Below are 16,864 nucleotides of genomic sequence, written 5' to 3' on the forward strand. Positions count from 1 at the left end.
AAAAATCAAATGAATCACCTTCATAAAAATGGCTTCTCCTTTTGGAACACAATCAAACATATCTCCTTCAATATCCTCCACACCTGCTCATAAGCAGTTAAATAGTGTAATTTAGATGAAATAAAGGTTTAATCCCCACAGTGCTTAATAATACTCTTAGATTATAATTTTTCCTTTTATTAAGTTTCAAGAATTGAGTCAGGACATATAAGATAAGGGTATTTACCTTCAAAAGTAGCCAAATGTCATAACGCATAGTATTTAGTGTATTGGGTATAGGGATACGTTTAACCTTAGATGAAAATCAAATCAATTCAAGTAAAAGAAAGTGAAATGCTTTTACCAGGATAAGATGGTGCATCTGCTATGACATGGGGTAAATCAAAATTAATGCCCTTAATTTGAGGATACTTGGATGTGATCATGTTAATTGTTACTCCAATTCCACCTCCCACGTCAACTATCTCTTTGAGGCCCTCAAATCCCTTGTATGTCTCAAGAATTTTCTTCATGGTCATTGTGGTATGATTTGACATTGCTTTATTGAAGACCTTGTTAAATCTAGCATCTACCCCAGGATATTTAAATGCATGCATCCCATGGACCTTGTTGAAAGGAATTCCACCTTCAAGAACCGCATCTTTCAAGCAATGCCTGCAACCAAATTGATGATTAGATTTTGCTTTTGCTTGAGTTTAATGAATTTAGAACTATGGTTGCATTTGGATTAGAGAAAATTTGGAATTGGATGAAGGATTGGATTTGTCAATTCTCTATTTGAATTCCTCCCCAATCCAATTGCAGTCCAAGTAACTACCACAAAAAGGGCAGGGTGGCAATCAAGCCAGAATTGGACTCAAAACATCGGAATCCAATCTGATTATTGAAAACTGAAATCCAAACCCGATTTAAAATACAAGAAGATTCAGGGAGTTCAGGTTGGATTTAAATCCTATCGAATTAGATTTAATTCAAATATACTTTATATTTTAAAGAAGGGAAACTTGCAGTACCCTATACTTTGGGCCTAGTCTCACTTTGGTCCTCAGATTTCAAAATATGCCAATTCAGTACCTAAACTTCCAAAACATGCCAGGTTAGTCTTTACCATTAGCAATCCGTTAGTTATCTCTATCACTTGATGACATGTATGACTTAAAACTTTTAAAGATGTCAAAATTATCCTTAAATACTAATCATCATCTTTTTCCTCAAAAATCAAGATTGAACCAAAGCAATAGATTGGTTTTTGACAAATTTCTTTTCTCTATTGGCTTCTACGAGATTTGGGCATTTGGATGATTGGTAAATAAAATTAGATGACACCCAAAGGGCATTTGCATCCTTTCACATGCTACCTAACAGCAGTTAATGGTTTTGTACTAAATTGACACATTTTGGAAGTTTAGGTACTGGATTGGTACGTTTTGATGTTTGGTGACCAAAATAAGATGACCCAAAATATAGAGTATTAATATACAATTTTCCCTTTAAAGAAGGGTTATTATCTAAAATTTACCCTAACATTTTTGCATCTTTCTTAAACTCACCATGATTTTTCAAAACACCCTTGTCAATGAGTTTTATTGTCCAAAACTCACATTCCACTGAGATTTCCATTAGAACACCATTAGTGGTCATTAATAGAAGTTGTCTACATAAGCATTTAAATATTTTACATGACCAAATTACCCCTGATTGATTAGTTAGCCTTATTTAATATTTTTATAACAAAATTACCCCTGATTGTTGTGGGCCTAGTATGGGCCTGGGTATGGGTCAAAGGTAATTTGGCATAAAAATATTAAATAAGCTTGATTGGCCATTCAAGGGGTTATTTGGTCATATAAACTACTTAAATTCTTATGTAGACAATTTCTATTAATGATCACTAACGGTGATCTAAGAAGGTGAGTTATGGATAATAAAACTCACTTACAAGGCTGTCTGGAGTTTTAAGTCATGGTTAGTTATTGTCCATTCCGATTTAGGCCAATATGAATCAATGATAGGTGGACCAGGTTATATCCAATCCAATAAATATTTTGGACTAGACAGGTCTAGCTCAATGTCTTATAGGACAGTTCAACTTGGTTTTATTTTAGATTGCATCCAATCTAAACATAGTCCATTGACACTTCTACTTTTATCATTTGTCAATGGATTGGATATTAATTTAACCGACTAGGGGTGCAAAAGGATTGGTTCGAATCTGAATCATATCCAATAACTGTAGGCTTGGTCCAATATGATCCGAAGATCCGACAGGATCTTATAAAAATTGATTCAAATTCGAATCTGATAAGAATATCAGATATCCGAATATGATCCAATTCGATTTAATTTAAAAAATAATTTATTAAAAGAAAAATAAAATATGACCATTTAAATAAAAACAAAAGAATGCATTTTTCAACTATTTTCATCAAATATAAACGTTTTTATAAAAATAAATAAATAATATAAAAACTTACAAAAATGAAATTATATATATAATTGGATTTTTAATCAGATCGTATTATTCAATCCAAAAAGCTGAAATGGGATAACCAAATCCCACAAAATAGGATTGTACTTTGGATCATATTGGATCATGATCCGATACATTTGCACCCTTAAACCCGACCCAATGCAATGTAAATCCATTATGATGGACCAGGTCCAATCCAATTCAATAAGTACTTTGGACAATTAAGTTTGAATTGATCAAATTCAATATTGTCTTATTCGACTCTCCAACTTAAAAATTGGTATTTATTAGGGGTGAGCATTCGGTTTATTCGATTAAAAACTGAACCAAATAAATCAAATTTTAAGAACCAAACTTATAAAATATAAACCGAATTGAAACCGAATTATTAAAAAGCCAAAGAATCTGAAGCTGAATTTTTTGTTCAGTTTTCGGTTATTTCGTTTAAAACCAAATTTTATTAATATTATACTAATACATATTATACATTACATATTAAAATATATATGTATATGTATATTATAATATATGTATATGTTAATGTATATTATATATATTAATATTAAATAACATATATTATATTATATATATATAATAAATTTTGGTAATTGGGCCATTAGCACTTATTGGTATTTGAGAAATAAGCCAGAAATAAGTGCTTATTTTTGAAGCCCAAATTTCTAGCTTTTTTTAAGTGTTTATACAAGCGAGCTAGCACTCCTTGATCCATTGGAAGTCTTTGGCTTTTTTTATTTCTTAAAAAAAGGGTAGGTATTGCCTTGTCAACTTAGACATAAAGTGGTCGAGGGTGGTGACTCAACAAGTGAGATTTTGGACTTCCTTCACCGACCTCAGAGGTTGTATATCCAAGATTGCTTGGATCTTCTCAGGTTCGACTTTAATTCCATGTTGGGTAACCATGCAACCAAGGAACTCACTCAATGTAACGCTGAACACACATTTGTTAAGATTGAGCTTCAGGTCATATTTTCTTAAAACTTTAAATATGTTGGTTAAATCAACGATGTGGGAGTTTAAAAAACTACTTTTTTCTACCATATCAGCAACATAAACTTCAATTTTATTTCCTATTAATTCAGAAAAAAAAATCTTGTCTACAATATGTTGGTAGGTTGCCCCGACATTCTTAATGCTAAAGGGCAAAACCTTGTGACAATATAGACCACTTTCAGTTACAAAAGTAGTCTTCTCTTAGTTGTAACCGGAATAGGCATCCATGAAGCTTAGCATCTTAGACTCCGAGGTGGCGTCTACTAGCTGATCTATTCTAGGGAGGGGGAAGCTATCATTTGGGCTACTCTCTTTAGGTGGGTGTAATCTATACACATATGTCACTTCCTATTTGCCCTTTTAATGAGCACTAGGGGTGGATTCGAGTCTAGCCAAGATGAATAGTACCAGTTTTGAGCTCGGCTTAGCTCAGCTCGGCTCATTTTATATTGTATAAAAATATTTTTTATATATATTATTAATATTTTATAAAAATAAAATTTATATATAAAAAAAAATATTTTATATTTAAAGATTAAGAATTATAATCATTAATAATTATAAGATTTTTATTATATATATATATATATAATTTTATATAATTTTATTATATATATAATATATATTTGAGCCGGCTCGCGAGCCTCACAAGCCAAGCTCTAGTAGGCTCAAGTCTAACTTGTTTATTAATCGAGCCACTGAATTGGGCTTGAGATCGAGCTCGAGCTCGATTGAAATTGAGCCGAGAGCTCGTGAAAAGATTGGCTCGTTGCCACCCCAAATGAGCACCATGTTTGCTATCTAGCTTAGGTATTCTATCTTCTATAATGAATGTGGTACTAAAGAGCTTCCCAACCTCCTCGTCAATGGTCCTTCATTGCTATGGGGTGAAGTTCCATTTCTTTTCTTTTCTAGTGAGTTTGCTTTTTAGAGGCTCTTCGATGTATGATCCAATCTACATTGTCTTCTCAAGCTCAGCCTTTGAGATTGGAACTGAGATAACACTCTCCACAAGGTGTCATCGGTCTTTGTTGGACCCTAGTAGTGGTTTTGAGGTCTAGGTCGACCACCAACAACTACTTTCCTTTTCCTTTCAAGGCCCACATGTAACATTTTTGGGACTCTAGGTGGTCCCCCCGCACTACGACAATTCCTTGCTTGGTTGGGAACTTCATTGTCAAGTGGTATGTTGATACCATAGCTCAAAGGGCATGCAAGATAGGACGACTAAGAATAGTGTTGTAGGGTGATATTATGTCAACAATCAAAAACTTGTTGTTACCAACAGGTTAAACCTCTCAATAGGGCCGATGATGTCCCATTGAAACCAACTACTGGTATGTTGGGAAGGATGAGGTCCTTCCTATCTAGCTTGATTTTGTTGAACGCTTCTACAAACAAACTATTAGTTGAATTACCATTATCAACAAATATACACTTTACCCCGTAATTTGCAATGATCAACTTGATGACTAGGGCATCATCGTGGGGATGGTGGACTCTTCATAGATTGTCCTCATTAAAGTAAATCATCTCCTCGGTCTAGGCCTCTTTGGAGGGTTCTTTTCTTCGCCCTTCAGCTCCTGGATTATCATCCTTCTTGCCAATGAGCTACATCCAGCCAACCATTGTCGACCCACTAGTGTTCATGGAGATTACCCCAAGAAGTGGATCTTTGGGCTACTAGGGCTGGTTCCTCAACAACTCGATAGCTCAATCCTCCTTCATGAACTACTTCAAGTACCCATAGCGGATCAATTCCTCAATCTCGACCTTTAGGATCTTGCAGTTCTCTGTGTCATGCCCCTTAGCCTTGTGGAAGTGGTAGTAGCGGTCCTGGTTCTTGTTTGTTGTTTTTGCTTTAGGAGAGATGGCCACTTCAAGTAGTTAACAGACTTCATCAGCAACAGGATCTCACCCCTCATCGCATTTAGTGGAGTATAATTTTTGTGCTTTATCAGGGGGAGTCCTGGAGCATCGGCCAAGTGACCTAAAACGCATGGATGACATGTTATCATGGCAGCCTCTTTTGTGGCTACCTCACCTTGGTCATCATCCTTGATACAAAAAAAGAAAGAAGATAAATGGAGAAAATAATATTTCTTAATGTTGAATTCAGTAGGTTACAACCTATTTATAATGGAGTTAGGGATACCATCAGGAAACAAGGTCAGCGACCTAAATTAGAATAAAAAAAAGAAAGAAATAAGATATATACAACTAATTAGATTAGAAATATCTCTCCTACAATTATGGAGATAATGATAAAATAATAATTTTGCTTGATTCACTTTGCACATGGATAATTCCTCAACATTCATTTATTTATAAGCTCCGACAAGGAAACCTTTCATGTTATCTAGAGGTTTCTTCGCCAACGAAAACCTCAGGTTAGGGTCTTCGATGCCATGGATTTTTGTAGTCACCTATATAGTCGGGTCAAGGTTCTAGACCTATAGGGACTCCAGATTAAACCTCCACAATTACTCTTGGATGTCCTTGTCAAAAAGCTGGTAAACCGTCATGAGACTTGATGTGGTCTTCGGATGACATCAGCTACTGGAAAAATAATGGATGGCCAGGAGATCCATAAATTGAGCCCGGTGCCAAACCCGAGTACCACACCTGAGTTATTTGATAGAATGTGGTTGGAACATAATGGTTTGGAAGCTCTCCATGTGATCGAGGAGTTAATCCAACCCATCATATGACTCCAGGTTCAGAGCCTTGAAGTCCTAGGGCTGAGGCTCAACACGGATCTCAAGGTGTCAAACCGGCTAGCTTTTTGGTCTTTGGCCGGACTCAGGCCAAGGATGCCTCTTGTACCTACTCCATTGGGATCCTGCTGTAGAAGTTGAGTTGTGAGACTTGACTGAGGTCATAAAGTGTCTCACATGCCAATACACCCGCATTTCATAATTGCTGACGAGGTCATAAAGTGTGAGCTGCATGCCAATACAAGGGGTCCTTGCACAGGGCTAAAACCAAGAATCGTGGCCTTAAATTTATTTGTTGTGGCCCCACCAATATAAACAGACACTTCATCTAATGTGACAGATGTTCTCCCTGTAAATCTTTCTCTTCTCCCACTTTATTATTCAGTTCTCCTCTCTTATCCATGTCACCCAACTAATGTTATTAGCATTTGAACTTTTAATCAGATACTAGCAGCCTATTGTTTGTCATAAAATCAAGCAAATCAGACCATACGTATACGTACACTTCATTAGTATCATGGAGCCTCTATATATTTCATAACCTCTGAGGCTCCCAGCTAAAAGGGAGAAGATAGCTCTCACTTTTAACTATTTCCTGTTCCAATATATAGTGAATATGGCTCTAACCAGTGGCAGTAATCACTTTGAACCCTCAAATGAAGAGAACTGTATGTTGGTGGCCATGCAATTGGCAACTGCTGTAGTGTTTCCTATGGCTCTGAAAGTGGCTACGGAGCTAGACGTGTTTGAGATCATATCTAGAGCTGGCCCTGATGCCCACCTCTCGGCTTCAGAGATCGCCTTTCACCTGCGCACTGAAAACCCAGATGCAGCTACCATGCTCGATCGTGTCTTGTCTCTACTGACGAGCTACTCTGTTCTTAAATGCTCTCCCGTCAAACGGGACAATGACCAAGTTGAAAGGCGTTATGGCTTGGCTCCTCTCTGTAAATTTCTCACTCGCAATCCGAATGGAATTTCTCTTCTACCTCTGCTGCTAATAAATCATGACAAATGCCCTACCAACAACTATATAACAATTAGTTTAGGAGGCATTTTAGGTAAAGTTATAAATAACTTTACAATGACCAAAATATCCATCCCAACAACTAAAAAACAGCTAGTTTTAGAGTATTTTGGGCAATTAAATTATTTTTAATTCTTATAAATAACCCTATCCTCCACCATTCTCATCGATCACACTAATTCAACAATTCTCTTACAGGGTGTTTGGTTCCGTTTACATTTATTGAATAAACATTTTATACTTGTGTGACTACAAAACCGGGAAAAGCAATTAATGAGGGTGTTTATGACACATAAGCGCCATTAGGCACTACATCAACAAAATGCCAATAAACGCCTATCTGTTTCAAGAAACTCTAAAATGAAACTTCCTGAAATAGGAGAAGCGCATAGAAACCAAAGTTTGCTTTTGCAAACTTCAATACACACAAATGCAATTAATGAGGCATTTGCTAACGAGGCACCTATGTAGTTCCGTCCATAAACGTAAATGAAACCAAACATATACTTAGGGAGTGTTCTGTAACGTAAATGAGAAATTGGGTGGTGTGTTAGCATCCACACCACAGGACCACACCACACCCCAATAGGATAGTTGTTCTGCACCATGGACAAAAATGTGTGCATTGATCCATACCACAGCTTAATGGGCGTTCTGCAAGGTGTGGCACATTTTTGTCCACATCTTGTGTTTGATTCCATGCATCTCAACTACAACATGTGAGATTATCTATGCCATTAATCATTAAAATACAATATTTATTTTTTTAGTAATATATATAATAGAAAAACATTAACAAATTACAAAAAATTAATAATTAATAAAAATATTAATAATATTTAATAACAAATAATGATATTAATATTAACTAAAATTAGTAATAATAATTAAAAAATAATTGTTAATATTAATAATTAATAATTAATAAAATAATGTTAATAATAATTAACAATATTAATAATAATATTTATAATATTTGATAACAATTAATAATATTGTTACTAATTACTAATAATTAACAATGATTAATAATATTAATAAAAATAATATTTAAAACTTATTAATTAATAAAAATATTATTAATATGTCTAATATGGTTTTATGAAGTTATTGACAATCTGACATCACTACTATTTATTTATGTTAAATAACATGGTTTTTAAAATTGGACTAAACCGGACGGTCGGACTAGAAAAACCGGGAACCGGTCAGGTGACCGGTTCTGTTTTTCACCAAAACTAGATTTTGGCCAAAAAATGTTGATCACTTTTTATTTTTTTATTTTTTCTACCAAAATTGGTTGACCTTTTGACTCGGTAACCGGACCCATGGCTGGTTCATTCTCCAGGTTAGTTTTAAAAACCTTGTAAAATAATAAATAATAAAATATACATATATCCAATTAAATGTTATTACTTTTTCCATGGCTTTCAAAACCGAATTGGACGGTCGAATCGAAAAAACCAGGAACCGATCATTCGCCAAAACCGATTTTGGACAAAAAATGTTGATTTGGTCAGCAAACCATTGACCCGAGCGTTTGCACCGTTTGAATCGTTCAAACCGTTCAATGGTTTTAATCGTTTTTATTTTTTTACTTTTTCGTTAGAGCAGGCCGACTGTTCGACCCGGGAACCGGATCCCTAACCGATTCGTTCTCTAAGTTGGTTTTAGAAACCTTGTAAAATAATAAATAATAAAATATACATTTATCCAATTAAATTGGATCGGATCGAACAATTTTATTTTTTTTAAATTATTGTAAATTTTGTTTTAATTTTATTTAATTTATTTGCTATTTTTTCAACAATGTAATTTTGTATTTTCAATTTGTAATTATATTGTATTTTTTATATTTTATTAATTTTATTCCATTTTCATATTTCATTCATCCAAATATCCAACCATTGTATGCTTTGTAATTTGTATAGTTCAAATTTAAATGAAATAAAACTCTTATTTTTCTTCTAATTTGTCATTCCATCATTCTTTTTTGGTTAAGTATATTTTTTTTTCATTTATGTGTTAGATTTATCATTTATCATTTCTTAATTTTTCAAATAGTTCCTAAAGCTCAAAGGAAAGTTAAATATTTTAGTTTTACACTTTTACTTATAAAAGAAATCAAATTTTCAAAAAAAAAACAAAAAAAAAACTAGTATATCCCAGTTTGGCCCATGCCCAAGACCAGCCCTATGGCCCAAGCCCATGGCACGAGCCTGCATGAGCTTGGGCCATGGGTCGTGTTAGGCTGACCTCCAAACTTTTCACCGAGGAGGGCAGCACAGCCTGTGACAGCCTGCAAGCTAGCACGACATGGTCCACACTTTGCATAGGCCGCGTGCAGGCCATGCCTTGCCGTAGGGGCGAAGCTAGGGGGGACCCATGAGAGCCATGGCTCTCCCTATGGTCCAGAAATTTGCACACTCAAAGCATTTTTATATATAAATTTGTTCTCTCCGCTCACTTTTCATCCAATGGTTAGCTCCCTATAGCCTATTCATAAGTTTTGACCCCCTCATAAAAATATTCCCGACTCCACTCCTCCCTTATCGGCCCGACATGGCCCACTTTACACCTCTACTAGTGTTAAAAACATCATGATTGAAATAGTAGGATTGTGTTTAGAGAATTCTTTTGTTTTTGGATGGAATTTTTCATCGGAAACTTTCTTTCTTTTTTTTTTCCGAAGTGATGTTTTTCGCTTCTAAAGATAAGGAATTTTGAATTTTCATCCGCTCAATTCTCGATATGTGCTCAACTCGGTTATGAATACGTACGATCACAAGGGCTTTTTTGGTCATTTCGCTACAAAACAAAACATAACATGGAACGGGAAAAGCAGCCATAAAGCCTAAAGGCACTGTTCTCTCTTTCTCTTGTCTCCATTCAACAAGGTCCTTCGTACTCTTGCCTTTCTGTTTTTGTCATGAATGTTGTTACTGTCGAGAAACACAACATGAATGTTGTTCTAATCATCCAGAAATCGATGCTTTTACGGCTGTGAAACAGATTGTAATTTTGGGTTTTGTTTGAAAATGAATTTGGTAAAGTTTTTCTTGTATCCTTTCTATATTCGCGAGTAAAGAAGATTGAATCAAAGGGGTTGTTGTCTGGTCTGCAAAGTTGGCTTTGAATCTAAGGGATTTTGTAGTCTTCTGGTCACGATTGGGGTGCTTGGTGAGGCCACTCTACCATTGGCCACCATTAGTTCTTCCGTGGAACCTGAGGCTGCCACTCCTTGTATTCTGCTGTGCTGTGGTTTCTGGCTTCATGTGGTATTCCTGAGTGCCACGTATCAGTGAGGGGCTCCTCACATGATGGAGGGGTTTTTATCCGGTGGATTGTTGTCATTGGCAATACAGGGTTGAGAAGGTCTATTAGATTCCAATCTGATGTGAGCGAAATGTCTTCTCATAGTTGGGACCCTTTAGAGAAACAAAATTCTTTTCTTTTTAATTTTTCATTATGATTAGATTCTGTGATGTCTCAGTTTAGGACATGAAAAAGGATTTAGTCGTAATTATTAATTATTATAATACCCAATTTAGGAGTTACAATCCATTTAAAGAAGAAAACAATTGAAAGTTGAGACGGTTAGCCCAACCATCCAACTCCAAATCATCCTACATAGATTGTCATGTTATATTGTCAAAAAGGGCTGAGAGGTCATCTAGGGAATAACCAAGGTATAAATTCGCTATTTTTGCTTAATCGAGTATAGTTCAAATGTCATTAATTGCAAGAGACTTTAGGAATTCAATGCTCCATTTATTATATTAGAAAGTTTATTTGATAGAAAAATTAAATTCTATTTTAAGATTTGATGAGCAAAGTGGCACTGGACTCCCAAAAAAGGAAAAATTCCTAGTTAATTTCCCTTAGAAAAAGTGTAGACGTGGCATACCATTTCCTCTATTTTAAAAGGAGCAAATGTGGAGGAGAGGTAGAAGGATCTTTGTCTGTAGCCACATTTCAGAAAGCCTGCAACCCCCAGCCTCACGGCTAGCAACATGTCTTCCGTCAGTGGTCTCGGAAAATCGTTCAGTGAAGAGAAAGAAGATGAAGAAAACTGCCTCTTGGCCTTGCAACTGTCGAGCGCTTCGGTGCTTCCCATGGTCTTAAAAGCTGCTTTGGAGCTCGACGTGCTGGAGATCATATCCAGGGCCGGCCCTGGCACCTTCCTCTCACCTTCGGAGATCGCGTCCCATTTGCCCACCCAACACCCAGATGCCCCGGCCATGCTCGACCGCATCTTGCGTCTCCTTGCTGCCCACTCTATTCTCAAATCTTCTATTGTCGAACGGGACGATGATGACCATGTCGAAATGGTTTATGGCTTGGCGCCTGTCTGCAAATTCCTCACTGCGAACCAGGATGGCATCTCGTTTGGGTCTTTCCTGCTTTTACTTCAGGACAAAGTTTTCATGGACAGTTGGTAATAATCTTCTTTTCCTTTCTAAGCAAATAACAATACTGTGCCTGTGGTGTTTAATTCTCAGTAGTTGAGCTTTATCTTTTTGAGATTATCCTCGGTTCAGCTTAATTTATGCTTTGTGTGGTTAGATCCCAATCGTAGAGCTGCTTAAATGCGTTCACAGATCTCACACTTAAATAATCCATATTTATTGGGTCGGTAGTCAGTACTAGTTGTAATTTACTAAAACTTAACGTACACTTTTTGAAAACAAAATCTTATTTAGATTTCCGGAACATTTTGAAAAGTCATTGTGATTTTAAAATAAGTACCAAAAAGTCATGCTGGGTAAGTTATGTTTGAGAGTGCTTAAATTAAAAATAAGTGATTATGGAATGGATGCTTAAAAACAAGTGCTTATTCCAGTAAGCATTTATTTGCCTTTGGCATCCAATTTTTTCAAGTGCTTATTTTTTAAAACAATCAATTATTTTATATTGGGCATTTGGTAGTATTTTTCTCTGATAAATACTTAAATAAGCATTTGTGACTATTTTGTTCTTTATTTTCTTTCAATTTTTCAAAATATACCATTTGAAAGCACTTTTATTAAATTATTTTTATCAAAAGCACTTTTCTTTAAATACTTTTATAAAAACACTTTAATGAAAGCATTTTTACTAAATTGCTTTTTACAAAAGCACTTTTATAAAAGTACCTTCACGAAAGCACTTTTACAAAATTACTTTTATAAAGAACTTTTGTAAATGTACTTTTATTACAAAAGTGCTTTCAGAAAAATACTTTTACATAAGCACTTTTAAGAAAGTACTTTTATGAATAAAATTCAATTAAGCATAATTTTGGAAGAAAAAAATTAAATAAGTACTTATTGTATAAACACTTAAAAAAAGCTAGAAATTTGGGCTTCAAAAATAAGCACTTATTTCCAGCTTATTTCTCAAATACCAATAAGTGCTAATGGCCCAATTAAGCACTTATTTTGGATAAACATTTACTTTTAAGCACTCTCAAACATGGCCTTAGACAATTTCCCTACTTTTTAATTCATAAATCTGCCTCACTCGCTTTTGGTTCATAAGACATAAATCTGCCTCAAACATGATTGACCATATAAACCCTTTCCAAAGTATTAATTTCAAAGAGTCTTTCTTTGGAATGTCGATGGACTCTTAGAAGTCTTGACATCATTCCGATTAACTAGGTTTGGGCTAGAGCAGTCTAAATAGGGGTGACCATTTGTTTGGTTAAAATTGAAAAATCGAATAAAAATTGTGTTTTGGTTTGTTTGGTTCGGTTAATTTGGTTTTAAAAAATTTCAGTTTCAGTTTTGGTTTTCAAGATTAGAAATTCGATTAACCGAATTAACCAAAATTTATTATATATATAATATAATATATGTTATATAATATTAATATATATAATATACATTAACATATACATATATTATAATATACATATACATATATATTTTAATATGTAATGTATAATATGTATTAGTATAATATTAATAAAATTTGGTTTTAAACGAAATAACCGAAAACTGAACAAAAAATTCAGCTTCAGATTCTTTGGTTTTTTAATAATTCGGTTTCAATTCGGTTTATATTTTATAAGTTTGGTTCTTAAAATTTGATTTATTTGGTTCAGTTTTTAATCGAATAAACCGAATGCTCACCCCTAATAAACACCAATTTTTAAGTTGGAGAGTCGAATAAGACAATATTGAATTTGATCAATTCAAACTTAATTGTCCAAAGTACTTATTGAATTGGATTGGACCTGGTCCATCATAATGGATTTACATTGCATTGGGTCGGGTTTAAGGGTGCAAATGTATCGGATCATGATCCAATATGATCCGAAGTACAATCCTATTTTGTGGGATTTGGATATCCCATTTCAGCTTTTTGGATTGAATAATACGATCTGATTAAAAATCCAATTATATATATAATTTCAATTTTGTAATTTTTTATATTATTTATTTATTTTTATAAAAACGTTTATATTTGATGAAAATAGTTGAAAAATGCATTTTTTTGTTTTTATTTAAATGGTCATATTTTAATTTTCTTTTAATAAATTATTTTTTAAATTAAGTCGAATTGGATCATATTCGGATATCTGATATTCTTATCAGATTCGAATTTGAATAAATTTTTATAAGATCCTATCGGATCTTCGGATCATATTGGATCAAGCCTACAATTATTGGATATGATTCAGATTCGAACCAATCCTTTTGCACCCCTAGTCGGTTAAATTAATATCCAATCCATTGACAAATGATAAATGTAGAAGTGTCAATGGACTATGTTTAGATTGGATGCAATCTAAAATAAAACCAAGTTGAACTGTCCTATAAGACATTTATCCATAACTCACCTTCTTAGATCACCGTTAGTGATCATTAATAGAAATTGTCTACATAAGAATTTAAGTAGTTTATATGACCAAATAACCCCTTGAATGGCCAATCAAGCTTATTTAATATTTTTATGGCAAAATTACCTTTGACCCATACCCAGGCCCATACTAGGCCCACAACAATCAGGGGTAATTTTGTTATAAAAATATTAAATAAGGCTAACTAATCAATCAGGGGTAATTTGGTCATGTAAAATATTTAAATGCTTATGTAGACAACTTCTATTAATGACCACTAATGGTGTTCTAATGGAAATCTCAACGGAATGTGTGTTTTGAACAATAAGACTCTTTGACAAGGGGGTTTTGAAAAATCATGGTGAGTTTAAGAAAGATGCAAAAATGTTAGGATAAATTTTAGATAATAACCCTTCTTTAAAGGGAAAATTGTATATTAATACTCTATATTTTGGGTCATTATTTTGGTCACCAAACATCAAAACGTACCAATCCAGTAACTAAATTTTCAAAATGTGTCAATTTAGTACAAAACCATTAACTGCTGTTAGGTAGCATGTGAAAGGATGCAAATGCCCTTTGGGTGTCATCTAATTTTATTTATCAATCATCCAAATGCCCAAATCTCGTAGAAGCCAATAGAGAAAAGAAATTTGTCAAAAACCAATCTATTGCTTTGGTTCAATCTTGATTTTTGAGGAAAAAGATGATGATTAGTATTTAAGGATAATTTTGACATTTTTAAAAGTTTTAAGTCATACATGTCATCAAGTGATAGAGATAACTAACGGATTGCTAATGGTAAAGACTAACCTGGCATGTTTTGGAAGTTTAGGTACTGAATTGGCATATTTTGAAATCTGAGGACCAAAGTGAGACTAGGCCCAAAGTATAGGGTACTGCAAGTTTCCCTTCTTTAAAATATAAAGTATATTTGAATTAAATCTAATTCGATAGGATTTAAATCCCACCTGAACTCCCTGAATCTTCTTGTATTTTAAATCGAGTTTGGATTTCAGTTTTCAATAATCAGATTGGATTCCGATGTTTTGAGTCCAATTCTGGCTTGATTGCCACCCTGCCCTTTTTGTGGTAGTTACTTGGACTGCAATTGGATTGGGGAGGAATTCAAATAGAGAATTGACAAATCCAATCCTTCATCCAATTCCAAATTTGCTCTAATCCAAATGCAACCATAGTTCTAAATTCATTAAACTCAAGCAAAAGCAAAATCTAATCATCAATTTGGTTGCAGGCATTGCTTGAAAGATGCGGTTCTTGAAGGTGGAATTCCTTTCAACAAGGTCCATGGGATGCATGCATTTAAATATCCTGGGGTAGATGCTAGATTTAACAAGGTCTTCAATAAAGCAATGTCAAATCATACCATAATGACCATGAAGAAAATTCTTGAGACATACAAGGGATTTGAGGGCCTCAAAGAGATAGTTGATGTGGGAGGTGGAATTGGAGTAACAATTAACATGATCACATCCAAGTATCCTCAAATTAAGGGCATTAATTTTGATTTACCCCATGTCATAGCAGATGCACCATCTTATCCTGGTAAAAGCATTTCACTTTCTTTTACTTGAATTGATTTGATTTTCATCTAAGGTTAAACGTATCCCTATACCCAATACACTAAATACTATGCGTTATGACATTTGGCTACTTTTGAAGGTAAATACCCTTATCTTATATGTCCTGACTCAATTCTTGAAACTTAATAAAAGGAAAAATTATAATCTAAGAGTATTATTAAGCACTGTGGGGATTAAACCTTTATTTCATCTAAATTACACTATTTAACTGCTTATGAGCAGGTGTGGAGCATATTGGAGGAGATATGTTTGAATGTGTTCCAAAAGGAGAAGCCATTTTTATGAAGGTGATTTATTTGATTTTTTTTTATAAAAAAGAGTTTCTTTTTTATAATTTAGCACAGTGGGGCTGTAAAGGGTGCAGACTAGTTTCTCTCATTCATGAAGTCAACCCAACCCAACCCAAATTCTAAATAAATGTCAAAAGTTGAATCAAGTTCCTTAGTTTTCTTTTGTATATATCTCATTTCAGGAATTCAATTAAACATGTCTTTCATGGTTCTTTTATTTTTTTTCTTGCAGTGGATACTTCATGATTGGAGTGACGACCATTGCTTGAAACTTCTGAAGAACTGTTGGAAAGCTCTACCCAACTCGGGAAAAGTGATTGTAGTGGAATCAATTCTTCCGAAGACCCTTGAGGCGACTAATCCCATCACAAAAATCGTCAGTGAACATGATTTGATCATGTTAACACAAAGTCCAGGAGGAAAAGAAAGAACAGTCAAACAGTTTGAGGCCATGGCAATGAGCTCAGGATTTAGCAGTGTTCAGATTATTTGTTCTGCATATCACAGTTGGGTCATGGAATTCCACAAATGATGTATTAGTTTTGGAACTCTTTGTGGTTCTTAGCTTAATGGTTGCTTGATCTTAATAATGATTTTATTGGTGGCTTCAAAAAAAAATAATAATAATATCAATGGATGATGGGATTATATCCTTGTGCAGAACTTGTTTCAAGTCTTTTCCTATTGAATATGGGAATAATTTCATGGTTTTAGAGAGAGAGAGAGAATTTTATGATGGAGATTGGGCTTGGGTTGATCAGTTCCCCCAAAGACCCAATAAGACCAAAAGGGCCAAAAAATGTTGTGGCACTTAAACGGGATAAACGTTTGGTCAATGGGTCATGGCCTCATGGGTCGATCTGTCCCCATGTTCAATTTGACCGTTCATCTCGTTCAAATAAATACCAACAGATGAAAA

The 16,864-nt window shown here is 34.3% G+C and overlaps 1 protein-coding gene and 1 pseudogene across 1 annotated transcript; both read left to right on the forward strand.

Moving 5' to 3' along the window:
* Window positions 1-6,814: 6,814 nt before the first annotated feature.
* On the forward strand, window positions 6,815-10,730 carry LOC148851992 (caffeic acid 3-O-methyltransferase 1 pseudogene; annotated as a pseudogene).
* A 94-nt stretch (window positions 10,731-10,824) lies between these two features.
* On the forward strand, window positions 10,825-16,593 carry LOC148851993 (caffeic acid 3-O-methyltransferase-like). The gene is made up of 4 exons (XM_088946287.1): window positions 10,825-11,663; window positions 15,307-15,617; window positions 15,878-15,942; window positions 16,178-16,593. The coding sequence occupies exons 1-4, from the start codon at window positions 11,239-11,241 to the stop codon at window positions 16,475-16,477; spliced, it is 1,101 nt and encodes a 366-aa protein (XP_088802413.1). The 5' UTR covers window positions 10,825-11,238; the 3' UTR covers window positions 16,478-16,593.
* Window positions 16,594-16,864: the final 271 nt, after the last annotated feature.

The sequence above is a fragment of the Nelumbo lutea genome, chromosome 5, assembly GCF_056320005.1.
Source record: "Nelumbo lutea isolate HS-2025 chromosome 5, American lotus-T2T, whole genome shotgun sequence".
In the NCBI taxonomy this organism is placed as follows: domain Eukaryota; kingdom Viridiplantae; phylum Streptophyta; class Magnoliopsida; order Proteales; family Nelumbonaceae; genus Nelumbo; species Nelumbo lutea.